Source organism: Rissa tridactyla, chromosome 14 (genome assembly GCF_028500815.1).
Source record: "Rissa tridactyla isolate bRisTri1 chromosome 14, bRisTri1.patW.cur.20221130, whole genome shotgun sequence".
Classification (NCBI taxonomy): domain Eukaryota; kingdom Metazoa; phylum Chordata; class Aves; order Charadriiformes; family Laridae; genus Rissa; species Rissa tridactyla.
The window spans coordinates 12657149-12682252 of NC_071479.1; the positions used below are offsets into that span (position 1 = coordinate 12657149).

Genomic DNA, 25104 nt, shown 5'->3' on the forward strand with positions numbered 1-25104 from the left:
ATAACTGCAGGCTGGTGCTGCGGTGAAGCACTGCCCTCCCACGCGCAGGCTGGGGCACCCGCGGCTGCCCCGGGGGTCGCGGCAGGAGCTCGTCCCCTGCCTCAGCCGCACCGGCGGCATCATCCGCCGCAGCAGCGGTGCCGCGCGGCAACGCCGAAGCCGGGCATGTCACTTGTCCTGGTGCCAACCTGCCTCTTCTGGTTGCACCACGGCGTGGCTCCAGCCCGTGGTGGAAACCTCCCAGGAGCCGAGCTCCACGCTCAGCCCATTTCCATGGCTAGCGCAGGATTTCAACAGCTGGGAGGCATTGCAGAGTTATGGTTACAGCCTAGAGAAAATTAGAGACCATAGCAATCCCGTTTTAAAGCAAAAAAAAAAAAAAAAAAAAAAAGGGGGCAAAAAAAAAAAATCACATTCATGGGAAGTGTTTTTATATGAATTTATTTGCTGGTGAAATGTTCACGAGCGTGGGCCTGGAGTCTTCGCTGTGTCTCCAGAGCGCGGTCAGCATTAGCACAGATTTCCCCCTAAACGTGCTGCAGTCCTGGCCAGGCTGGGTCTCGTTTCTCTGGCTGTAAAATAAGTTAGGGAAGGAACGGACACGCAGGCTCCGTACTTCCCTGCGTCCTGGCTCCCTGACAGTTTCAGCCCCAGAGGAGTCACTTTTTTGGCATTAATCTTTCGCTGGGTTTTTCAGCAGGAAAACCGCAAATGTTTAATAAAAATCATGGCAAAAAGCATGCCAGGCAGCGCCCGGCGAAGTGTGCCTGCGTGCCCTTTGGGCTGGCGTGCGTGCTTTGCAGAAGTGGGCCCTGTAAATATTTTCTTGACATTTAGGAAGTTTAGAGAAGTGTTTAGTATTTCCCTGCCGACTTGACAGCCCCGGCCTGAAGAAGGGAGATGTGCGTGGCTCCCTTCCCTGCCCCGGCCGGTCCTTACAGCGAAGCGCCGCGACGGGGTTCGTGGAGGGGTTGGAGCTGGTTTGATGTAGGAAAGCACGAAGCTGCCGCTGGGGTGGGCTCGGGGTGCTGCTCCTTTCCCCCTGCTGTTGCAGTCTGAGGTGAGGAGGTAACGGGACCCCGGCCCAGGGCAGGGGGGGTCGGAACTAGATGATCTTTAAGGTCCCTTCCAACCCAAACCATTCTGTCATTCTATGATTTGTTCGGCCGCTGCGTTGTCCGCGGAGCTGCTCCCGGAGCTGCAGGCGCAGGCGTCCTGCCCCGGGGAGCAAGCGTGGCTCGGGGGCCACTTCGGGGCACGCCTGGCTGGGTGGCCTCCAGGCGGGCATCTAAAAGTGGAAAACCCGTGTCCTGGCTGGGGCTGGAGTCAGCGCCCAAAGCAGAGCCCAGGGCGTTATAGCAGATACGGGCACCGCGCGCTGTACGAGCTGCTGAGCCCCTGCGCCTTAGAAAAATCCCTGTGCTCCGAAGGACGCTTGGTTTTTGCTTCCGCTTATTGAATCTTGTGGAGCTACTGAAACCTCTAAAATATATAACTCTTCCCGACCCAGCAATGGGAATTTCAGCACCCCGTGATGTACGCAGGGTCCGTAGGCAGCCGGGTGGGTGCAGAGGGCTGCGGAGCAGCCTGCATCGGGAGGTTCAAGAAGCGGCCAGCTGCAAAGATGTTCCTGCAGCCATCCCGAAAGTCCTCTTTGGGAAGTGCGGGATGATTTCTCTGGGGACAGCGTGTTACTCTGCCCTGCGTTCGTGGCACATGTTGGCGTCTTTGCAGTAAAGAGCGGTGGAGTTGCACAAGTTGCGGGGATGTGTCTGCTGATAGACCACAGTGACCAGTGTGCTCTGAGTCCCGCCATCACGGAACCAACGCGGGACGGAGCCGAGGGAAGGTCGAGGCAGCTTTTAGCAGCTTGGTGAGGAATTTACAGGAATTAGCAGTTTCTGGTCCAGCTTAAATGGAGCGATTCCATGTTGGGGGTCCATGTTGGGGGTCACTTACCCCCATGTTGGGGGTAAGTGAAAAACTGGATGTGGCCTGATACTGAAATGTTGTCGGCGCCCGTTCTCACTCTCCGTGCTTCTCAGGAAGCTCATCTGGGAATCGCCGTGTCTCGGGGCTCGCCCTTAGCTCCCGTTTCCGTAGCAAAGCTGCCCGTCTCTCAGCGGCCGCGCTGGCCCTACCTGCAGCAGGCTCCGCTCAGGTTTAATGAGCTCGGAGCTCATTAAGAGCCAGCTCAGGGGGGTATCCCTTCCTGCGGCCGCACTTCTGACCACGGTGTTGAAAAGTCCTCTGCGTCTTTCAGTTCCATCCCTTTTTGGCGCAGTCCAGCAAGTGTATTAATGATGGAAAGTCTTGTGGGGCTGGTAGTTTTGGGAAACTCAATTCTGTATATTTCGATTCTGAATATTACTGGTTTATTTCTGTTTTAACCAGCCGAGTGGCCTGTGCTGGGCTGTCAGGGCGGAGGAGTCCTCCCCATCGCAGCGGGGTGTAAAGCATCGCATCCCAGCATCTGTTAGCTATCTCTCTCTTTCCCCTCTTCCCTCCACTTGTTTTTCATACTCATTCCTTGCGGTTTCTTTTTCTCTCAGTCTTCGTTTCAGCACCTCCTAAACAGACTCGGGCATCAGCCCAAAGCTGTGAGTTTCTGTCGGGTTTGGTATCTGAATGGGTCAATAGCCAAGATGTTGCACTAGATGTGTATTGAACAGAGAAGCAGAACCTAAAAATGACATCAAATAATTAGTGAATTAAACGAAGAGTCTCCGTTTCATGAAGACCCAGCGCCAGAGTGGCTCCTTCCTGGCACAGCAAGGGGAGGAGGAGGACCCTGATGGACCCGGGGAGGTGGGAACATGGTTGTTCATACGGTGTGCAACCAAAGACCTCAGTGTGACCAGTCCCAATTGCCCGGCGGTGTGACCTCCTCGAGCTGCTGCTGAGAGAGCTGCGTTGAAAAATACCCCATGTGTGACACACGCCTGTCCAGGCAGCTTTTGAGGGAAGGACCTTTCTGTCCCGTGCCAGTCCCTGGAACCCCGGTTCAAGAAGGCCAGGGAACTGCTGGAGAGGGGACAGCAAAGGGCTACCAAGATGCTGAGGGGATGGAACACCTCTCTGATGGAGAAAGGCTGAGGGACTTGGGGCTCTTCAGTCTGGAAAAGAGACAGCTGAGGGGGGATCTTATCAACGCTGATAAATACTGAAAGGGGGGGCGTCAGGAGGATGGGGCCAGGCTCTGCTCAGTGGTGCCCGGGGACAGGACAAGGGACAACAGGCACAAACTTGAGCATGGGAAGTTCCACCTCAACATGAGGAGGAACTTCTTTGCTGTGAGGGTGGCAGAGCCCTGGCACAGGCTGCCCAGAGAGGTGGGGGAGTCTCCGTCTCTGGAGACATCCCAACCCCGCCTGGACGCGTTCCTGTGCCACCTGCTCTGGGTGACCCTGCTCTGGCCGGGGGTGGGACTGGGTGATCTCCAGAGGGCCCTGCCAATGCCGGCCAGTCTGGGATTCTGTGATTCCATGACCTGGTGCCCTTCTCGTGAGCTCAGCTGCTTCCAGTGCCTGCAGCCTTTCGGGAGAAGGCAGGAGGCAGCTGTGTGGGAAGGAAAGGAGAGAAACGGGTAGCTGAGACTTCCTAAAACTGTATGGGCTGCAGGGGAACTGGAAGTTGCTCCGGCATTTTCAGTGGTGCACAATAGACAGAACTATTCATGATTAAACCTCAGTCAGCTGAGAGCGATGAATTCACTGGACTGCAGCAAAAAATAGCCAGGATTTTCATTAGGTGCTGCCTTTCCCTGGATTTTAATGGAAGTTCGTCAGTCTAAGCAGGCGTTTTTACATACTAGTCGTTTTTCTGACACGTAAACACAAACGTTTTCTACCTCCTCCTGTCCTAAGGTGGTTGGTGCTGCGGTCCTGGAGGGGAACTCCACCAAAGTGTGGCCCCCATGGGCACTTCCCAAGCCCCTGGCATGGGAACCACTTTCCCTCTGGGTTTGTCAGATGAAGAATTTTGCTGCATTTATCAGGCTTAAGGTTAGGGAAATGCCGGGCTCTCTCCAGGGGAGGCAGCGGTTGGATTAGGAGGAGATGCCACGCTCTGGTGTCCACGAAACTCATCCGAAATGGTCCGCCCAGCGCGGCGTGGTGAGCCCGGTCCTGGGCCGGTGGCCATCACGGGGGGGGGGGGGGGGGGGGTGACGGCCCGGGGGTGATGGCTGCAGCCAAGGCAGGGCGGTTGTGGGGCGAGAGGCCGCGGGGGCTGATCGGGGTGATTCCTCTCAAGGGTGGTTTTTACGTGAAGCAGAATTCCCGCCCGGACTCCGGCCTGCCCAGCCTTGTTCCGTGAAACTGTGTGTTTGCTCATGAAGGGTGCTCCCCGCTCCCAAACAACACGAGCAAGCAACAAAATGCTTTTGAGTGTTTTTAACCGAAAACTCTTTAATAAGAAATATTTTTAAAAATCAAAACCTTTTTAGCAGAAAGAGTAACCTTTCCATTAGCCAAGTACTGAACCGTAATATCTCTATTGACAAGCAAGATATTGCTGTAGAACCAAGAAAAGACTGCGGCGATCGTCCTCAGTTCCTCTCTTGCTGTATTTGCTTGGAAATCTCATTCCAGGTGCATTTCTTTCCAGGGCTTTTCCTGTATACGTATAAATGTATACATTTTGTTATATGTAATATGTATATAATATATATATATGCATATATGTATCTATTAACGAGTCTAATTGCGTGCCCGCAGCATGGGGAGGCAGCCGCGGGAGCTCAGCCCCGTGGCTCTTTCTCTCCCGTTGAACTTTTCTCTGTTATTCTTGGGGAAGCTGAGCAGGGGTCAGGCTCAGGCAGGGAAATGAGGTCTGGGGCTATGGAAAACTCAGACCCCAGAGCCACCTCCTATTATATAGATATAAATGGAATGGAAAATTATTTCGAATAGAAGTGCACTGCCCTCTGAGAAATGTTCTCACAGAACTGCCTCTGAGAGTGCCTTAACTCTTTATCAGAGCGCAGGGCTTTGCGGCGGGGGGTTCCCCGGGGCAGCGGTGACAGTGAACGTGCCGCAGCCAGGGACGTGCCAGCGCAGCTGCTGCCGAGAGCGCGGGACCCAGCGCCGCTTTCCAGGCACGGCGCAGGAGGGCGATGCCCTGTCCTTCCCTCTCCCTTCATTCCAATGATGAGTCTGCATCCAAGAGGCATCCAGATCCTCGTCTGGAAGGAAACGGGACTCGGCTCCGGCTTTCTCTGTCTCCGCAGGGCTGTGGGCAGCAGCGCAAGGACAGTTTGGTGCGCAGAGTGTGACCCCCGCAGCCCCCCTCTGCATCCAAATTGGGCTGAATTTTTAACAACGCCTTAATTAGGAGGGTGGTGCTGGGCGCGCAGAGCAAGGCACACAGCAGGGGCCCGCACCAGACGCCCCCCATCAGTTCCCAGTTCAGCACCAGTCCGTTCGCTTCTCTCTGCACGTGGGACTGAAGCGTTCGTCCTCGCGGATGAAAATAGAGGCAGAGGAGCCCTCGTCTCCTGGGGTGCTCCGACACGGCCGCGCGCAGGGGCTGGGGGAGCAGCGTGAGCGGTGGATACTCGACTGGGTACAATAGAGAGGGGAAGGAACAAAGCAGATGTGTCACGGCAGTGCCTGGGTGCTGGCCTTCCCTTCCCCTTTGCCACTTGTCACTGCCAGCCCCGTCACCTCCCCGCCTGCTAGTGACCAGGGAGGAAGGGGAGAGGGGCGCAGGGAGAGGGGGGAGCAGGGCTCTTCTCCCGGGCAAGCCCAGCACGGGTCAGAAACAAACGGTCCCAGGGATTCACAGCGCTCGGCTGGGTTTTCCTTCCCGTCTGCGAGGCCACTCAGTCTCTGCTGCTGCCTCCCAGCACCTCCTACAATCCCAGGGGTATTTTTCCCCGTTTGGGTGTTGAAACCCAACCGCCTCGTGTGCTGCTCGTGACTGCAGCACCTGCCGACGGGGAGCCCTGTGCTGACAGCCTGGGCTGCAGGGCGTGCGGGAGGTGGCACAGAAGGCAGCGAGATCCCGCAAACACACGCGCACAAGGAAGCAACCGGGCAGATATTTTATTTGCTTTTGAAGGCGAAACAGACACTTCAGGGCTTCATCACAGACAGAAAGAAAAAACCTAATGGGCCAGTTGTCCAGAGTCTTGTGGCAAAATACTGAATCCTAATTTAGTACCCAGAAAGAAACTGGCTTGGTTCGTTACAAGTCAGTTGGTCAGTGCCCAGAAGATAATGCTGTGACACAAACCAGGCACTAAAGACTGGTCAAGAGCGAGCCCCGCAAGCCGGCCCCGTGTCCGTTTTCCTCTGTATGGAAGTGACCCGCTGGATAAGTGGAGGAGACGCAGGACACAGGGCTGAGCTTGCAGGAACACCCGGGCAGATGTGGTTGAAGGGTGCTGTGAGGGTGTTCGGGTGGGCAGACAGCAGCACCTCCCGCGCAGGACAAGACCCTTGGCCTGTCCTCATCGGGCAGCGTCTTCCACGTCCCTGTGCTCTGGAGACCCGCGGGTCATCTTCAGTCCCGGGTCTCCTGTGCCCTCCGATGACACAGTTAGGAATGCACCCATCGACAGATGAAATCATTCAGGGAAGAGAAGCCACTGGAGAAACAGCCAGAAGTCACTAAGACCTTTGCAGTCTCTCGTTTCTCTCGCGAGACAAAAAAATGAGCGGGCTCCAGAGTTTGAGTATCACTAGTTCCTTTGTGTATGTTTTATTTCAGTCCTGAAGAGGAGGACGGAGGTCAGGCATGAGCTGGCCTGTGAGTTTGGGAATACCTTTCAGCCGAAATTCATGAAGAGGGACTTCCCGGGCTTCCTACAGTGCAAAGGCAAAGAGAGCGTTACCTCCTGAAGCTGCGCGGTTTTGTGCTTATTTGCATTTCTGGCATCGTTATTCATTCCACCTAGTACTTAGGAAGACATTTAATAAACTGATTTGCTGAAATACTTCTATTAAAGTTAAAAAAAGAGAATGGATCTGGTTACACTCAGCACAGAGGCAATTTGAGGCCTGTAACAGCCTCTCTCCGCCCATCCAACACAGCGCTGGGGGTATGCAGAGGGTAATAGGGCAAGGCCCAGATCGTTTCAGTCGAGCAGCGATCCTCAGAAAATAGAGGTGCAGCCCCGGTAAAGCCAGCGAGACGATGCAAGATGGGAGAAGTTGGGCAAGCAGAATGTGAGGTGGGATTTTGGAAGACAAGGCCTGCTGGTGGGTGAGCGGAGCCTGCAAAAACCAACCAGCAGCACGTTGGGAAGGACAGAAACGGGAGGACACGGCAGGAAAACAAAGTGGTTTCTCCGCGCCCTCCTGCTCCATGGAGGAAGTGGCAAAAATACAGTTCATTCGGGCAAGAAATTGGGAGTTGCTGCTGGGCTTAACAGATTTTCCCCGCTAAAGCGGTGGGGTGAGTGCAGCGGCCCCGTGGGGAGGTTTGGGAAGCGTGGGGAGGAGCAGAGGGCACGTGTCCCTGCTTCGTCCGGAGCCGGTGTATCTGCCTGGCTGTGGCAGGCGGGGAAGCTCCTGGGGCGAAGGTGGCCTCTGCTCCTCGGTGCTCCGTGTGGGCAGGTGCTGCCTCTCCTGCCCTGGGACCCACCAGGCTCTGACCGTGCCCAGCGCTGCCTCAGAGCTGGGGGGAAAACGCTTGGTGCTTGGGAACGGTTTTGCTGATACGGGATTAGTCATTGTGGATTTTGGAGCAAGGGTGAATTTGGAGCAGATCAGAGACTTTTCCACTTTTCCACTTTTCCACCACCACAGGAGGTTTCTCACCCTGATATGGGGGGCTGCTCCGCTGCCGCCTGTACATGGAGACATGGCGGCTCGGCCTCCTGGCAGGTCGCACCATCGGCTTTTCTTCACTACGGTGATCTCATGGGCGAGGGATTGCATTTTCCACCTTCTGAAGGTGCCGTCCTCCGAGGCCCCGATGTCAGGCCGGGACGTTGCTCTGTTAAGGTGTAGCTGCAATGGGGTGCTGTGCTGCCCCAGGCTCCGCAGGTTTCGCCAGGGAGAGCTGATGTGGTCTTTATCCCACTCTGCTGGGTTCAAGATACGACACAAAAAGGCAGAGATTGGAAATCTCTGTTTTACATGAGAATACTAGGCACCGGTCGGGCTTGGCACACTGCAGGCTCCTAGCCCGTGTTGCTTAAGGAAAGTAATGCTATGGTGAGAAAAAATGATGTTACCAGTATGGTTACCGTGAGGTTTTACCAGTCTGCTGGTTGGCGTGGCGTTATGCTTTGGAATGAAGCCCGACACTGGTGCCCGTGCGGCGTGTCTGCACCGGCTGCACCAAGGGATGCGCCGTGCTGGAAGGTGAAGACCATCAGGAGGGTGGCGGGGATCCCCCCGCCACGTAAGGGACCCTGCAGGGGGACCTGCCTGCCTTGTCTTGGGCATCCAGCTTGGGCATTGCAGCGAAGAGCATTAATTGAGGTCCCTTCCAACCCTATGATTCTATGAATTGCAGGCTGGGGGCAGTGGGGGGGCCGGATGGCAGGCTGCCATCCCAGCCCGGCGTGCGGGGCACTCCGAGCACGTAACTTCTCCAGGCCCTGGTTTCCCTGGTGAGCGCCCCTGCCTCTGCGGGCTGCCTTTGGAGAGCCCGATGGGGGCAGGTGGAGCCCGCAGCCCTGCAGAACCGCAGCAGGGTCCCTCCGCGGGACGCGCGTGCAGCGTGCCAGCACCGCTCCGCTCTCCTCGGGCAGGGCGAGCCACGCTGCCCGCTGCGGCGGGCGGATGGACGGCCTCACCAGCGCTGTTGGGAGCGCGTTTTTTCCCAGGCAGATTACGTAGCCTTTTTAGCTTCATCCCCCCACCCCCCCCCCACTACACCCCCCTTCCTCTGTTATTTTGGTGCCTTTCCCCAAGGGAAACAAAGTTAGCTCAAATGCTGTTCCCACCAGAAAGGCAAAAGCTCCCCCCCCCCTTTTTCCTTCCTCTTTTGGGTTCAGGGTAATGTGTCCCATGACAAAACAAGCACAGATCCCTGCACAAAGTGCTTTGCCCTTCTCCTTAAAGGGAGAGTCTTTCTCCAGGGCCCTGAGGGCCATCACTCCGTGGTGCCGAGGTGCCTCTTGGATGGAAGGAAGGTCAAGCTGGACTCTTTTTGCCTGTAGTGAAAGCAGCCCGTACCCAGACATGAGGGGCGGCGTTGGTGCGTGGAAACAGGTCTCACAGCTGGGTAATAGGGAGCAGAGAGCTGTGCCCAAGAAAGCCAGGCTGGAGACCTTGTGACTGACCTTCAGACATCCCTGGTGGAGATGTCTCCATGAGAGCGGGTCGTCCAGGCCCCTCTGCAGCCCGTGAGGAGAGAAGGTCTCTGCTGGGACCCTAAAGCGAGTGCCTGAGGCAGAGCAGGAACTCAAAACCTTTCTCTCCGCTGCCTGTGGGCATGATGGGAGAGGAGTTACTCATCCTTGCCCACTGCAAAGGAGATGTGATGGGCTCATGTGTGGGAAAAGACCACCTCAATCCAAACCGCCAGCCCGCTCCATCAGCAGGTGGCTCAGTTGTAAATGTTGAATAGGAAGCGGCTAATATTGGCCGCTGGATGAGCATCTGCAGGCTGTCTCGCTGCTGCCTGCGCTCCCACGGGAAGGTTTTAAAGATATTTATGAGTATGGGCTTTCCCCACTACTTTGGGAAGGCAGATTTCTAGTTTTTCAGTAACTGATCCATAAAACTTCCTTCTTCCCAGAGAGCACTGGTCACCACTTCCCTGCCTACTGTGTCAGAGAAAATTAAAGTTACTGTTGGTGCCGGTGGCCGTTGCTCCCTCTGGCCCCGCTGGGAGCCGAGCGTCTCGGCCCTGCGCACGGCAGACAGGCTGGCGTCGCGCTCCTCCACGGCTCCCCACCGGTACCACAGGCGCGTCCCTGGGCCTCCGCAGAAGGAACCAAAACAGCCTGACGCACATCTTCCCTTGTAAATGCTGTTTTCAGGATTCCTTCCACCCTTGGATTTCTTTTAACAATGTGTAAGGAATGGGGGTTTAATGCGTTCCCCCAGAACAGAGAGGCCGTACACGTTTGTGTTTCCTGTAGAGGCGATAAATGAGTGGTGGGAGCCTGGGGACGGAGGAGTGTTTCCTATTTTTGCAGCTCAGTAATTTTTCACGGTGAAACCTTGCCAGCTCGCTCTCGGAACCTGCGGCCGCAGCAAGGTGTCTGAAAGAGAAAAAAGGAAAAAAAAAATCTAAAGAAAACCCAAAGACTAGTAATTGTTCATGGTGAGAAACACAAATTGAAAATGTAACTTAAATTAGCAGTTTTGTAAAAAAAAGAAAAAGCATTTGCATTCAAAGACGTTGGAATCAGATTATCGTCTTGTTTCAGATGTTTCCAGACAATGCTGAACTTGGAAATCGCAGGGAAGTTTCTGGTGAGCATTCACACCTGGTGGCCAGGGGGCTCTCGGTGGCCTTGGGCGCAGCATGGGGCTGTCCTTTGACACCTTCCACCCCGCTGACATCTGGGGCAGGATTTGCTTTAGCCCCAAGCAGCCACCTGCTTTGGGTGAGGTGAATCGCCCCCTTCCCCTCCACCAAGCGTCAGCGGAGCTGTGGTGCCGAGCCCAGCTGTAGGCATCTCCATGGATGGAGGTGGGTGAGGTGGAACCCCCAGATCTCCATGGAGTTTGCATCCACGCGAGAGAGCCAGCGGGACGGGGAAAGATCCGCTTTCTACCAAGATCGTTGAGTCTCATGGCTGGAAAATCTCCCTGCTGAAAGTCTTACCTACTAGTACCCAGCGCAGGAGCCAGGCAGAGCTGTGCTCCCAGTCTCGTGCTGGCTGTCAAGGTCTCAGTTTCCTTCCCGTCCTGTGTCCGAGATGGTGTTTCTGCCTTCAGAGGTACCTTCCTGGCTGGTGCACGATGATTAATGACTTCCAGGTCCCAAAGGTGTGGATGTGGGAGTGAGAATCGCGGAGCGAAGGGAATACAGCTCTGGCATAGGATCCGCGACAGCCTGGCTCATCCGTCAGGAATGCCGTGCTGGAGGGGACGTTCCAAGTGCATTCAGCATGGGAAAATATTTTATCAAAGAAACTTGGAATAAAAAAATAAAATTAAAATCTAAACATGAACGCTTGACACAGTGCCACATGAGGGCTATTTTTAATTTCCTTCCTGATCATTCCACTTGTTTTCATCATCGTCAGCTCTCTGAATGATGGAATTAGTCACCATCTATGAGATGAAGTAAACAGAGGGCTCGTGGTTTCCAAGTGAGCATCATCTTAACTCTCCTAAGGGACATGAGAGCCGTGGCACCCTGATGGCCGTGGATGTGCTGCCAGCCACGGGTGACCTGGTGGCACCCAGGACCGTGTGCTCAGTGGGGTGTATTTGGGACAGTGGCACCCAAGGGAGGACCAGGGTGCCGGCCGCGCAGCGGCTCTGCCACAAGGACTCATGGTGTAGGTGTCGGACGCGCTTTTACATCTTTCTTTGGGACCGATGCTTCCTGGGGGGTCACCAGAATAGAAGAAAATCCAGGGATTTTTAGAAAGGGGGAAAGCGGGATCATGCTCCATCCTCACCGCTCAATATTTTTATCCTGATTACCTTTAGCTGTGCAATTCGTGAGCTGGAGAAGCCCTTGCTGAGAGCCTGTCACGGGTACGGGCTTGATGTCCCTCCTGGGGGCAGGCACGGGGAGGAGGAAGAGCTGAGCGCCGGGTCTCAGCCTCAGCGAGTGCTGAACAGCATCATCCCTGAGCACCGGCTCCCAAATTCGCCCGCTGTCCTGCTGGGGGGCTGGAGAGGGCTCCGGTGCCGTAGCATGGCCGTGACCCGCAAAGGCACCTCGCAATTGCAGGTGACACGGTGGTGTCCCAAAACTCCATTTGCTCTACGTGCTTGGAACTGCCGCTTGCATGGTACATTTTCTTTCTGCTATTTGGTTTCTTAATGTACTTAACTCAGGGCAACGCTCATTTCTTGAATTTCTAGTTGCATGGCTATGTCTGTGCTCGCTGATTTCCTGAAAAAAAAAAAAAAAAGAGTGGTATTTGGTTGACATCACAACTAGAAAATACTTGTCGATATAACTGGAGAAGTCCCCTTTTCATTGAGCCCCAGAGGAGGGTCCCTGTGGTTCTCCCTGGCACAGCGCAGCTCAGTTACGGAGCACTTTCCATTTTGCAGACTTCAGCTGATCTATTTCCTAATCCTTTGAGCTGAGCTCCTGAAGGTAATGGGAGTTACTGGAAAGCCTGAGGAGGAGTAAGTGGGTTAGTGGCTTTAGAGCTGGACTTGAGTAATATCTGCTCATTAGAGACTGGCGTTGTATTGCTTGGGAATGTCTTTTCTAGGCAAACTCTGACATATTTAAAATTTTATTATTGTATATGGACCTGTTGGAGCGGGGCCAGAGGAGGCCCCGGAGATGCTGGGAGGGCTGGAGCCCCTCTGCTGTGGGGACAGGCTGAGAGAGCTGGGGGGGTTCAGCCTGGAGAAGAGAAGGCTCCGCGGAGACCTTAGAGCCCCTTCCAGTCCCTAAAGGGGCTCCAGGAAAGCTGGGGAGGGACTCTGGATCAGGGAGAGGAGCCATGGGACAAGGGGGAACGGTTTTAAACTGCAAGAGGGGAGATTGAGATTGGATCTCAGGCAGAAATTCTTGGCTGTGAGGGTGGTGAGCCCCTGGCCCCGGTTGCCCAGAGAAGCTGTGGCTGCCCCATCCCTGGAGGGGTTCAAGGCCAGGTTGGACGGGGCTTGGAGCAACCTGGGCTGGTGGGAGGTGTCCCTGCCCAGGGCAGGGGGTGGCACTGGATGATCTTTAAGGTCCCTTCCAACCTGAACCATTCCGTGATTCTATGATTCTATCTGTTTCAAATATACCTTAGCAACTGATAAACAATGGCCCCATTTAATTGCAATGCTAAATCAAACACCTGACTATCCAGTTGGGGCACTGGCTCCAATGCCGGCATTGCCTGTGCCTTCAGTTTTGCTGTAAATTGGTCTCAAGCCCAAGAAGGATTAATAAGATCATCTGATGAAATGGCAGTAGTTCCCTTCACTGGCTTTACACTCAGTTTTCTTGTTTTAATGGAAGATTTGCGATGGGTTTTGGCTGTTGCTGTGCTATAAGGAGGAGCCCAAAATGGGGTGTCCATTCCTGGACAGAGGTAGCGGCCACCCCGACCCCTCCAGGCCTGACAAGCCCACGGTTACAGAGCTCCATGAAAAAATCCTTGGGTTGGCTTTGGCTTATTTAAAAATAAAAACTCATGCGCAAAACTGAGACTATTTGTTTTTACAAAAGTCTGGAGTTCCCACAGTGGGTTGTTTCGTTTGAGGACTCTTGGAGCCAACATCCATTTTTTTCCTAAGGTAAGGAGCCTTCCTTACCAGGATCGCTAGGATAATAATCACAACAGTCATTTCCTGATTAGTTGTTAATTGTGGGCTGGCCTTTCTGACACTTCCTGGGAGCTGATGCTCCTGCCAAACCCTTTGTGCCCTGGCTGCTGCAGTCCCCATGGCCGGGCTGTGTCCCCAGAGGGACGCCGGGACGGGGCGGGTGCTCGAGGGGAGTCGCGGTGGAACCTCTAAACCTGAGATTGCTGTGTGCCCCAAGGGCACACATGCCAGGATAAGGCGCGAGGGGCGGAGATGAGCTCTCCTCCCCACGGGGAGGGCATTCGGCAGGGCCAGGCGGTGGGGGAACCTCGAGGCCAAGAGCTGGAGGAGCACTGGTGGCACCTGGCTCCTGCCGCGGCTCCTCATCCTGGAGAGAGGGGGAGAAGGAGAAGGGAGGGCTTGGGAGGATGTTTTGTGTCTCGGAGATTTCCAGAGCCAGGTGGGTGAGGATGAAATACCCAGGTGGGGACTCTGAGCCTCGCCCAGGCTGAGCGTCACCACCGCAGCGAGGAGCATCGTCAGCCATCTCCCCGGGTGCACCAGTCCGGCCATTCCCGAAGCTCCCGCTGGGGCTGGACTCGGTGCTCGCTGATTTACCAGGTTTTCTCACAGTGCTGTGCTCTGCTTGCGCACGCAGCACGTCCCAGCCAGCGCGGGACAGCCCCACGCCACGTGTGAGGGGCATGTGCTGCCCCGGGAGAGATGATGGGAGATGACCGGCATCTTGGCGGTGTGCTGGGGGACAGCCCCGTGTGCCGGCTCCGCATTTGGTCCTGGCAGCGCCGCGGTGCGCTTCCAACAGAGACGCAAGCACGGGGCGAGCAGGAGGGCAGAGCAGCTGCCCCGGCCCCGCCGGCCTGCCGGCGAAGAACCGCAGCGGGAGCCATTCCTCACTGCCTGTGCTTCCCCCCAGACCTGCCCTCGCCTTTGTGAGCGCGCGAGGCCGCGGCAGTGCACAGGGTACCAGCGGCAGCCCCGTTCCCACACTCATAATCCCCGGGTCAGAGGAGACACAAAGGAGGTGCCGCTGCTGGGAGCCGGGGCGGGGGCAGGAGGGGCGGCCGGGCAGAGCCGGCTCCGCTGCCGCTGCCTCGTTTCTTTCTCACTGAGGACGACCTTCACTTTTCTCCCTGCTAATCCCTCCCTTTAATCCCCTTCTCCTCTCCTCGCCCGGGTCAGGGCACTTGCTTGTCATCCATCTCCTTCCCCTTGGCTCCATCCCGGTTGCTGTCGGTAAAGGCCAGATCCAAGCCGAGATGTGTCCATCACCCGCACGCCGCAGCATCTCGCTGACGGACAGGGGCCAAAACAGGGACTGCAGGAAGGCTGGAGGTGCTGCCGGTAATGCCAGGCTCTGCTCTTGCTCGGCTGTACATGAGGGGAGTCGCTTGGAGGTGGATCAAGGCACGGGTAAGCCCAGGTCCTGCCTCCTGCCGAATCCCCGGCTGGGAGCCGAAACCTGCAGGGCCCCTTGGCCAGGCAGCCGAAGGAGACGTGGGGCTGAAATCCCACATTCCCACGGGCCCCACGGTGATGCTTCACTCTCGGATTCACCCCTGGGGCTGGTGGCCTGGCTGGCCCCTGGTCCCTGCCCAGGCGGTGCAGCGCCTGCTGGAGCTGGGGCTGTCGCAGGGCTCCGCCATGACCCGTCCTCGGCGCTGGGAGCCGGAGGCAGGCGCCTGGCCCAGGCACGGGCATCGCCACCACTGGGCTCAGCACCAGCACCACCTGGGTGCGATGCGCAGGGCTCAGCTTTGGGGGGATTTGGGTAAAGCTTCCACATGAGGCTATCCAAAACAAGGGGCCCACAACTGGCCTTTTTAAAGCACTTTTGGTCCCATGAGGCTTTAGCAAAGAGGGTGGCTTTCACCGCTGGGCAGGAGCCTCGCGGCCTCATGGCTGCGGAGTCGGCAACAAATGTCCCCGAGCAGATGATGCACTGATACCCTGGCTCACCTCATCCCGCATTCTCAGCAGGGTCTGAGCCAGGATTGAGCTCCACGGTCATGGTGCTGAGCTCGGGTGCCTGCAGCCGCTTGGAAGCATCCACGTGAGATGCGCTCACGTGTCTGAACCCTCCCTTCTGTCTGTTGTTCGTACAGAGTTGGTGCAGCAGCGTCCCACACCTCAGCCAGGGCTCCTGATGCTTCCACGAGGCAGAGGATGAACATGATGAATAACAGCAAACTGAGTTAATGGCAGTTTGGGGACCATCAAGAATTAGAGCTGTGGTTCTGGTGCAAAAAGGGCTTTAATCAGAGTCTGAGTAGAGATTCAGGGTCTGACCTTTCATCCTGATTTGTGAGAGTCTTGGCTGTAATACTAAACACCAGTATGTTCCCTATTAAACTGTCTAACGCCGTCGATTTCCAGCCCATGCTGCAGCTATTAGAGGAAGTGCTCGGCAGCCACAAAAGCAAAGGAAGTCAATAGTTGTGTTTTTATTGGAAATCCAACAGTAGCATCCACATCATCCACATTTTCAGGCTTGTGTAGGGAGCTGGAGGGCTGGAGGCTTGGTACTCTGGAGATCTGCGGAGGTGCCTGCAGACTTCGGAGCCATCTCTTTCTGTAGCTGTTTTTTGGAAGTGCACCTGCAGCTCATGAGCTGTTAGGCCTTTTTGTCTGGGATTTCAATATTTCTAGTCTTAATACTTTGGCAGGTAGTATGGTCCTTACCTACCGAGGAGCTGGCTGCTCCAAAAGCTCTTGTTTCCGGACACCTGTTACCTAAACTTGTCTCTGGAACCCGCAAAGTTGGGGGCTGACCTGGGCAGAGAGCTCCTGCCATCAGACTCTGGCATCTTCCACACTTCTGGAAGACCCTGGGGACATGCCCGTGGGTTTATGCTGGCTGTAAACTAAATCTCCTGGCACGATCCGGACGCTCTGGGGCTCGGTGGTGCTTCCAGAAGGGCAGCACTGAGGCTGAAGCACGGAGCAGCAGCACCAAGCCCTCGCTGCTGACTCATATCATGCAGCATCAGGGACCAGTCAAAAAAAACCCGAGGCTGTGGCAGGAGAAGCGGCTTGGGATGGGAGATAAGGTCTTCCTGTTTCCCACAACACCCTGGGTTCCTTATCTCCAGTACTGCAAATAAAAAACACGGAGCCAGGGAGGCTGATTCCCACAGTACAGCAAAAACTCATCAGCCTCTGGTTTCCCGGCAGCTCCCGTGTCCGTAGGAGGATGCCTGGGCTGAAGGACGGGCTTCCCCGTGAGATGTCAGCCCCGCGGGGGTGTGCTCTCACCCCTTGCCGGGCAGGGCTCTGCGGCATCCCCTCCGCATCCCGTGGGATGGCTCCCGCCAGCGGCGTGCGCCCGTCGGTCCTCGCAGCATCTTGCCGAGGACAGTCCCCAGCTCTGCGGGGACCCTGACGTGTGTCCAGTTCTGGGCTCCCCGGGCCAAGAGGGACAGGGAACTGCTGGAGAGGGGACAGCAAAGGGCCACCAAGATGCTGAGGGGACTGGAACACCTCTCTGATGAAGAAAGGCTGAGGGGTTTGGGTCTCTTCAGTCTGGAAAAAAGACGACTGAGGGGGGATCTTATCAACGCTGATAAATACTGAAAGGGGGGGTGTCAGGAGGATGGGGCCAGGCTCTTTTCAGTGGTGCCCAGGGACAGGACAAGGGGCAACGGGCACAAACTTGAGCATGGGAAGTTCCACCTCAACATGAGGAGGAACTTCTTTGCTGTGAGGGTGGCAGAGCCCTGGCACAGGCTGCCCAGAGAGGTGGGGGAGTCTCCGTCTCTGGAAACACCCCAACCCCGCCTGGACGCGTTCCTGTGCCACCTGCTCTGGGTGACCCTGCTCTGGCCGGGGGTGGGACTGGGTGATCTCCAGAGGTCCCTGCCAACCCTGGCCAGTCTGGGATTCTGGGATTCTCTGCAGAGTCCCTCTGCTGACATACCCACAGGCTGCAGAGCTGCTGCCAGGTTGGGAAATGCAGCCGCGGCCTGTGCTTGGGGTGGGACCCACGCGCCGAAACCCACTGGTAGAACTGCCCACCCCGCGGGGCTGAGCTGTGTCCCTCTGCAAGCGTTTGCAGTCTGGAGCCCGTCTTCAGACAAGCAACGCTTACAGGTCCCTGGAGCAAATGTCAGAACTTTGCAACAGCTGCTCATTATTTTATGAAGTTTGATGAGTTTGAAACATGAGATCATAGAATCACAGAATGATTTGGGTTGAAAGGGACCTTAAAGAGCATCTAGTTCCAACCCCCTGCCCTGGGCAGGGACACCTCCCACCAGCCCAGGTTGCTCCAAGCCCCGTCCAACCTGGCCTTGAACCCCTCCAGGGATGGGGCAGCCACAGCTTCTCTGGGCAACCGGGGCCAGGGGCTCACCACCCTCACAGCAAAGAGTTTCATCCTGAGATCCAATCTAAATTTCCCCTCCTTCAGTTTGAGGCCATTACCCTGTATCCCATCATTGCACTCCCTGCTCCAGAGCCCCTCCCTAGCTTTCTTGTAGGCCCCCTTTAGGGACTGGAAGGGGCTCTAAGGTCTCCGCGGAGCCTTCTCTTCTCCAGGCTGAACCCCCCCAGCTCTCTCAGCCTGTCCTCACAGCAGAGGGGCTCCAGCCCTCCCAGCATCTCCAGGGCCTCCTCTGGCCCCGCTCCAACAGCTCCGTGTCCTTCTGATGCCGAGGGCTCCATTTATCACCTCTCATTTATCTCCCATTTATCGCCTGCACTAAGAATAGGGCAACTTATTTCTTTTCAAAATGGTGGGTGTTTCTCCTCACCACTGCCCTGTTTCTAGAGGCACATATGAGTTATGATTCCACCTCCTCTCTGTGGATAATAATGGGGAAAATGTAGGTGCTGCTGATCGGGAAGAATTTTATCCAGTAGGGGTTTGCTTAGTAAACCCTAGGAGAGGTTTGCTGTTGAAGCCACATCTCCCGCTTCCCAGGAGAAGTCAGGGACATTGATAAAAGAACTGGAGGTTGCCCAATGTGCCATTAATAAAGACGGAGCATCTCAGCCCAGGTTTGGCCTGGGCAGGAGGTGGGGCAGGGTCAAGACCCACAAACTGTTTTGCTCCGGGCATTTTTAAGCCAGAGGGAATCTCACAGCAGGAGGAAGCAAAGCAGTGGGACAGGGGCTCGGTGGGCCCGGCCTGTCCTAACGACAGAGGGTCTGCTCTGCCTCTTAATGAACTACAGAATCACAGCACAGCAAAGCTTTTGAGTGCAAGAGTGTCAAAAGCTTTGAGTAGTTGTACAGGCTCTAAAGGTGTCTAACGTTTGACTTGTCAGGGAAAAAAGCAGGGAAGAGATTCCTTTTTCCGCTGGAGTAAGTCCAGATTGGCAGCCTGCGCCCAATTAGCAGCAAAAGCCACTAACGACACAGCATGTGCAGCTCCGGCCCGCGACTCTTCTCACAGACCCCGTGAACTCTGAGACTATTTTCTTTTCAGCCATCCTTCGCCGGCAAGATCCGCACACGGGATGATCCGTCCTGGGAGAAATGGGCTCCGCTGGAGCCTGAAGAGGGGGAATGTGGAGGTTTCTGGGTGTGACGGGTGGGGGCTGTTAAGAAAATCCATTTACCTACCTATTATATCAGTCAGTCTCCATAGCATGAGTGTATTAATGTCGTTAATGTATATTAGTTCACATTATACACTGTAACGTAAGGAGGGAGTGGAATTTCACTGGAGACTTTGGTATTGTTCGTGCTTAAGTAAAACAAACTAAAGGAGAGCCCGGCCCTGGAAAGGAGGTTTCCCTTCACTGAACAACTGAAGAGACGAGAGATGGAGGGTTGTTTCCCTCGGGAGCCTGGCTGCACAGCCTGCGTCGTCGCCGGCAGCAGAGCTTGGCTGCTCGTCCTCTCCTCGATGACCACCCCGCACACAGCTCCGGGGGTCACGGCACCGTTCCTGTTGCTGTAGTGGTTCCACCGGGAGCCCTAAACCTCAGGAAAATACCAAAATCCCCACCTCGAGTCGCACCAAGGGTCTGTTCAGGGCTGCGGGTTGCTGCCATCAGCCCCCGGGAGGGTCTCTGGGCATGAATGAAGCTCCCCTTCGGGGCCGATGGGCTGGGGCACAGCGTGACCCCAGCCGGCGCCGGCTCCTTCCAACACAACTGCTCTGGATTTTGCTTTTCCCACAAGCAGGCATATCCTACAGGGGTAGCCCCCTTTCTGAATTATTAATTACCCTGCTAAACGCTTTGTGCCACCGCTTCTCCCAGCAGCTGCTCCTGGGCAGAGCAGCCGGGAGCATCTCCCTCTCCCGACCTTCCTGGGGATGCTCCCGGTTGGCACTTCCCGTGCGAGGGACGGACGCGTGGCTCCGGCACAGCTTCTTCTTGGTCACTCTGAGCTTGACAATAGGTGCTCTTTCCTCCCCACCGCTGCCTAATGAGCGGTGAGCTGACGACTCGCCAGCCCCGGAGCGTGGGACCCCGACTCCCCACGCGTTTCCTCTTGCCTGGAGCCCACCTTGCTGGTGGAAGCAGGTGCGGAGTCCGGCCCTGTGTAGCTCGTGTCTGACCCAGGTGGGGCTTATTTAAGTTAAATAACATTATGAGCGTCTGGGAACGGCAGTGCTGGGTGGGTGCAGCGTGGAGGTGGTGCAGGGACGCGGGCTGGGGCTGCCAGGGGGCTTTGCGGGGTCTCTCCCATGGTGGCTGCCCAAGTCCCTTCTGCTGCGGGGTCAGAGGGACTGCAGGGCACCACAGCCCCTGAGGGGACGCGGGGGCTGCTCTGGCCTGGGCGGGGGGATGCCAGCTCAGTGCAGCCCCTGGCCCTGGCAGGGGGCAGCTGGCTGGGGAAGGGGATTTCTTGGAGAAGGTGGCTGGACAGGATGTTTTCCCTGCGGGAGCTGGCATTACAGAGACCTGAGCACACTGGGGGAACTGGATGTGCTGCTCTCCCCGGAAAAGCGCTGCCTCTCCAGCAGCCTGCCTGGCCCTGCCTGCGCAGTCAGCTCCCCTGACCTACAGACCGTCCCTTTCAGCTGCTTTTCTTCCCCGGATCTTTAAATCCAAGCACGACTGCAGCAAGGGCACTGGAGCCCATTCCCTCGCCAGGACTCGAGGAATTGCTGCCCACGTTCCTCCCTCTGGGGCTTTGGGCTCCGCTGTGATTGTACATGATTTTCTCAGAGCTCTGCCTTTCGTCAGAAGCTTTCCCTGGCTTCCTCCTCCTTTTCTGCTCCTCTTCTGCATGATTTGTCCCTAAAAATAAGGGTGGCGCTCCCAGCCCTGCCTCTCAGCTCCCACAGAGCTTTCCCCAGCTCGCAGTGCCCAGGGGAGGTGACACCGGGTTGGACCCTGGGAAGTAGGGCAGAATCGGACTTTATTAAAAATCCTAGGAAGTGATTTCGCTAAGGCCGTAAAACGTGCAAGGCAGCGAAAAGCAGATAAATCTACTAATTATTTGCTCATTTAAAAAGCCCTCCAATAAATCCTTTTAAGGTGATCCCATAAATCTCTCCAACATCATTAAGGCCAGTTGTCTTCAATTCTTATCTCCCCCCAGGGAAGCCTTTTATGGGCCTACAAACACAGTGTTTTCAGGATTTGTATTGCAGATATAACCGGAGTTTGACGAGCTCATCCAACAGAAGTGACCCTCTGTTCCCCGTGGCAGCAATCAGGGAGCAGCAGATCCTCCCTGGGGAGGCAGATGAAGCCCCTACGACTGTCTCTGACACCGGCAGCTCTTGTCCCGCATCTCCAGGAGCCACCGCTGCGGTGTCACCAAGGCCGGATGGAGCCCAGAGGGAAGGGGCCTTTCCACCTAGAGCTTCGGATGTGGATGTATGTGGTCGGGGGCCATCTGTGCAGCCCGGATCTCTTTGCCGAGCTGTTAGGAAAGGGCCTGGCGCGGGTGGCTGACCCTCTCCCTGCCGTTCAGCTGCGGCTTCAGGGGAGCAGCCCGCCCCCAGCCCAGAGGTGCTCCGAGGACCAGTTCCCCAGGATGCATTAAAAACCTGCAGGAAAAGCATCCCCCAGCCTCCCCTCACGGGCATTTTTCCACTGGCAAAAAAACCCTGAAGCCTTGAAATGGATGCAAGAGGCTTTTTAGCGTGCGAGCTGCCGGTGCAGGGCTGCTTCCTGAGATGGCACCAGGTGCTTTCTCCTGCTCTGCTCGGCACAGCAGCACTTCCACCATCGCGGCTTCCTTCTTCCCTTCCTGCAACCGTGTCCGGCCCTCCTCATCCCCGGCAGCGCTCGCTCGCATGCCAGGGAGCCCGGGCAGGAGCTGGCACGGGGGAGGCTGTGCCAGCACCCCGCGTTCCCCGGCGGCACCGTGCTCCTCTGCGGCGCGGGCTCTGCCTGCAGCCCTGAGCTCACAGCCCGGGCTCCAGCCAGCACCCGCGTTATCAGCGTTCATCTCAATTTGCTCATTGCAACGAGGTGTTATCCTCGCCGGGGTCTCGTTCCGGTGACACAGAGAGCAGGACTAAGTGATGGTCTCAAGCTCGGGAGATCTTTCCTCCTTAACCAACCCACCCTTGTATTTTGGGGCATGGAGCAAGTGGCCGGGTGGCTTCCTGATGTCCCAGCATGCAGCCACCCTGGGCTGGGATCCCAACGAGCACCGGTCACAACAGCAGCTTTGGAGTCCCTTTGCTTATGACACCAAGCATTTAATTAATGGCTGCTTTGGCTCGGGGCTTGCTGGGCAGGATGGCCACAGCCTGGATCTAGCCGGGAGCTGTGCAGCCGCAGCTGCACCACGGGTGGGCCGGGCTGGGGCTGGCCAGGACCCTCGGAGCCCTCCTTTGCCCCGGGGTGCTGCAGGAGGGATGAGCATTCTCCTGCTCCGGCACTGCAGGGTGGGCCTGCACCACCCTCCCTCCCGCCGCGGGGAGCAGAGAGGGGACAGGCTGGTGCCTTGCAGGACATGATCCCTGCGGTGTCTCGCCGCCGGCCCCGGGGTCTGCGGGCGCCTCGGTCAGCTTTTGAAGTGAGGTTTCCCAAGGACCTTCGGTGTCCCGGCTAAATAGCGGCATTTATCTGCCTGAGTTCACCTGCCAAGCTGGATGCAAAATATAATAGGCATTTAGTGAAAAGATTCCGAGCTTTGGCATCTAGATGCTCTACGTAAAGAGATGCTCCAAGAGTTTTGACTCTCAGCGGTCCTGGAGTTTTGAGCAGGGGAAGGCTGGGTTATTTTTCCCCTCTCCCTGCTGAAATGGCAGTGATTTTATTGTCTGATTTTAGTTGTTTGGGTTTTTTTGTCTAAAGCTGGTGGCTCCCCAGCAGCCTTCAGGGTGTTTTTTACTCCTTTCTAGCTGGAAGTTTGCGGGCCAGCGGTGGGTGGGTAGGAGCAGCGCGGTCTCAGGCGCAGGGAGCCCAGCTCCCGTGGTGTGGGCCACGGGGCCGTGGCCACAGCTCCTGGCGATGCGGCCGGGCTGGAGCTGTCTCCCCCAATTACCCCCACACCCTCTCGCCCTGCCGCCCTGGGGCCGGGGAGCCGTTCCCCAAGCAAATGTCACCAGCAGCCTGATTTAATCTGACAGCGGCGCAGAAATTCAGATGTGAGCCTGACGCCGCTGCTCAGACCTCGCCCTGTGTCCCCGTCCCCCGCTTCTGCTCGGGCAGCGGCTGCCGGCTGTCTTTTATTTTCAAGTTTTATTGCTCTGAGACGACGGGCCGTGCGAGGGGGTTGGTTCTAACCATCCTTCTCTTACTGAGATGATGTGTCGCTTGATTTTATGTGTGTTTTCCTGATGGGTTGTGCTTTCTGCCTGTGAAAAGCCTTGCATCCGTTTTATGGAGTCAGGCCAGTTCAGCCAATGCCACTAAGATCTTCCGCAGGCACCCGACATCCTTGTCCCAGACACCCGAGAGTGTAATCACTCTTTCCAAAGAAAAGAAAGTGAAGAAAATGTTTATTTTTTCATCTCAACACATGCAAAGGCTGCCGTCTCCGGGCCGGGCGTTAGGCAATCCTGGCTCCCCTGCAGGATGCATCTCCGTAGGAAACTGCCTTTTTCTGAGACCCGCTGACCCAGGGTGATGCAGATGCCGTGCTGGACTCGCGGGGCACAGCCGTGCGTGCCGCTGCGGAGGTGATGGGGGAGCAACGAACCCCCATCGGCACTGGGTGCAATGGTGGTTGGTCCAGCGCTCATCCTGCACCCCCTCGCCCAGTCCCGGGTCCCAGCCGGCGATGGCAGCTTGGCTTTTGCATTGTCCGTGTCACGGTGGCAACTCGTGCTGCAGCTTCTCCTCCCCGTGCGTCTGTTGGAAAGGACGTGGGGCGGCGCGGGCCGTCCCCCCGCTGCCACCGCTCCTCGCCGAGGTGGGGGGATGAGCCCCAGAGCTGCCTTCCCACGGCGAGATGCTGCCTGCCCCTGCGGCGTCTCTCTGATGTGGCTGACGAAGGATGTGGCCACAATAAAAGTGTGAGTACAGAGAGGTGCGAAGGTAGGTGAGGCAGTTGGTTTCCTGTTAGCACCAGTGCGACAAGACACGGCTCTTCCCCGCTGCCCGGCGTGAGCCGGTTCCCAGCCCGCTCCCCGCACCACAAGCTCCATTTACAGTTATTTACTAAAACAACACAGAGTGTGTGAACTCCCTCTAGGCCAAAAATAACTGCCGCCCCATTAACTCGAACTGTTTGTTTGTTTTCGGCCGTTTTCTGCCCTTATCGCAAGCGGGGAGCCTGCCTGCTGGGGGGGAGGAGGGCTGGGGAGGGGAACGGGGTTATCATCCCCCCCCCCCCCCCTCGCGATTGCTGGGGAAAACCTTTGGGCTTCGAGACACACGCCCCCCCCCCCCTCGGTCCCTGCTCTGGGGAGATTTTCTTGCACTGGGCAAAAACCAGCGGCGACCAGAGCCTGTCTGTGGGGCGGCGGGGTTTTTGCTTTATGGTGTGCAAAGGGGGCTCCTGGAGGTGGCCCCCCCCCACCTTCTCTGCGGGGACGGGGCAGCTGGGTCACAGCGAGGTGTCCCCCAGCCCTGGCTGCTCGCCCGCCTGCTTCCGCGGGGTTGTGGGGACCCGATGGGATCGTAGGGCCGTAGCAAAGGCTCGTGGCTGCCCGTGGCTGCGGGTGTCGGGGAATGGGGCCAGCAAACGTCCCTGTAGGTGGTGCGCTGGGCGCTAAGCTGGGTGTCAAGCGGGGCTGGGCAGCCCGAGCTGGCGCTGGGGTGGGAGCGAGTGCTCCCGGGGAGCCCCCGGCCCCTTCCCGGCCCCTCCTAACCCTGCCTGCGGGATGGGTTTTACTTGGTTTTCCTGAGATACGCTGCGGAGGGACACCCCCCAAAGAGGCATTCATTTCAGTTTGCGGTCTTTCAGCCAGATCTCAGGGCTAAGAATGATGGGGTTTGCCCTCTCCACCCCAAAAAATCCCAGGAAACCCATCTTGGGTTTCAGCCAGCTATAAAGTGAGGTGAAAAATCTTCAAAATCCGAAGTCGCCGTGAAAAACGTCCCAGATGCCTGGGTGGAGATAAACTGCTTTAAAGCAAAAAAATAACGCTTTTCCGATAGTTGCCTGCGATGATATTTGCAGTCCAGAGCCCGTCCCCGCTGACGTCCCCGGTGCTCCTTGCCGCGACGCTGAGCACACCCCGCTCCCCGGCAACCCCGTCCCGCCGGCGAGGGCTCTGCACGTGCCGCCTCTTCCTTCTCCTGCTCTTCAGTACCTGCAGGCGTGTGGGAAGGTTTCGGCAGTGTCCCTCCCCACAGGGATGGATCTCGGGGGGGGGGCAGGGGGAGGATGGTGGAGGGCTGCAGCCCTTCCCGTTACTCGTCCTCATTGCCCA

General features: G+C 56.8%; 1 protein-coding gene across 6 annotated transcripts in view; it reads left to right on the forward strand.

Annotated features, from left to right (window-relative positions):
* Nucleotides 1–25104, forward strand: part of EXD3 (exonuclease 3'-5' domain containing 3) — a 304670-nt gene that overhangs the window by 228698 nt on the left and 50868 nt on the right. The window contains exon 21 of one of the 6 annotated variants that reach the window (XM_054220224.1): nucleotides 10337–11922. The exons of 4 other annotated variants lie outside the window; for them this stretch is intronic. In XM_054220224.1, coding sequence (XP_054076199.1) covers nucleotides 10337–10525 — 189 coding nt within the window. In that variant the 3' untranslated portion in view covers nucleotides 10526–11922. Of the gene's footprint in view, nucleotides 1–6714; nucleotides 8507–10336; nucleotides 11923–25104 lie in introns of those variants that run through there. One more of the 6 variants, XM_054220226.1, reaches the window with a different exon arrangement.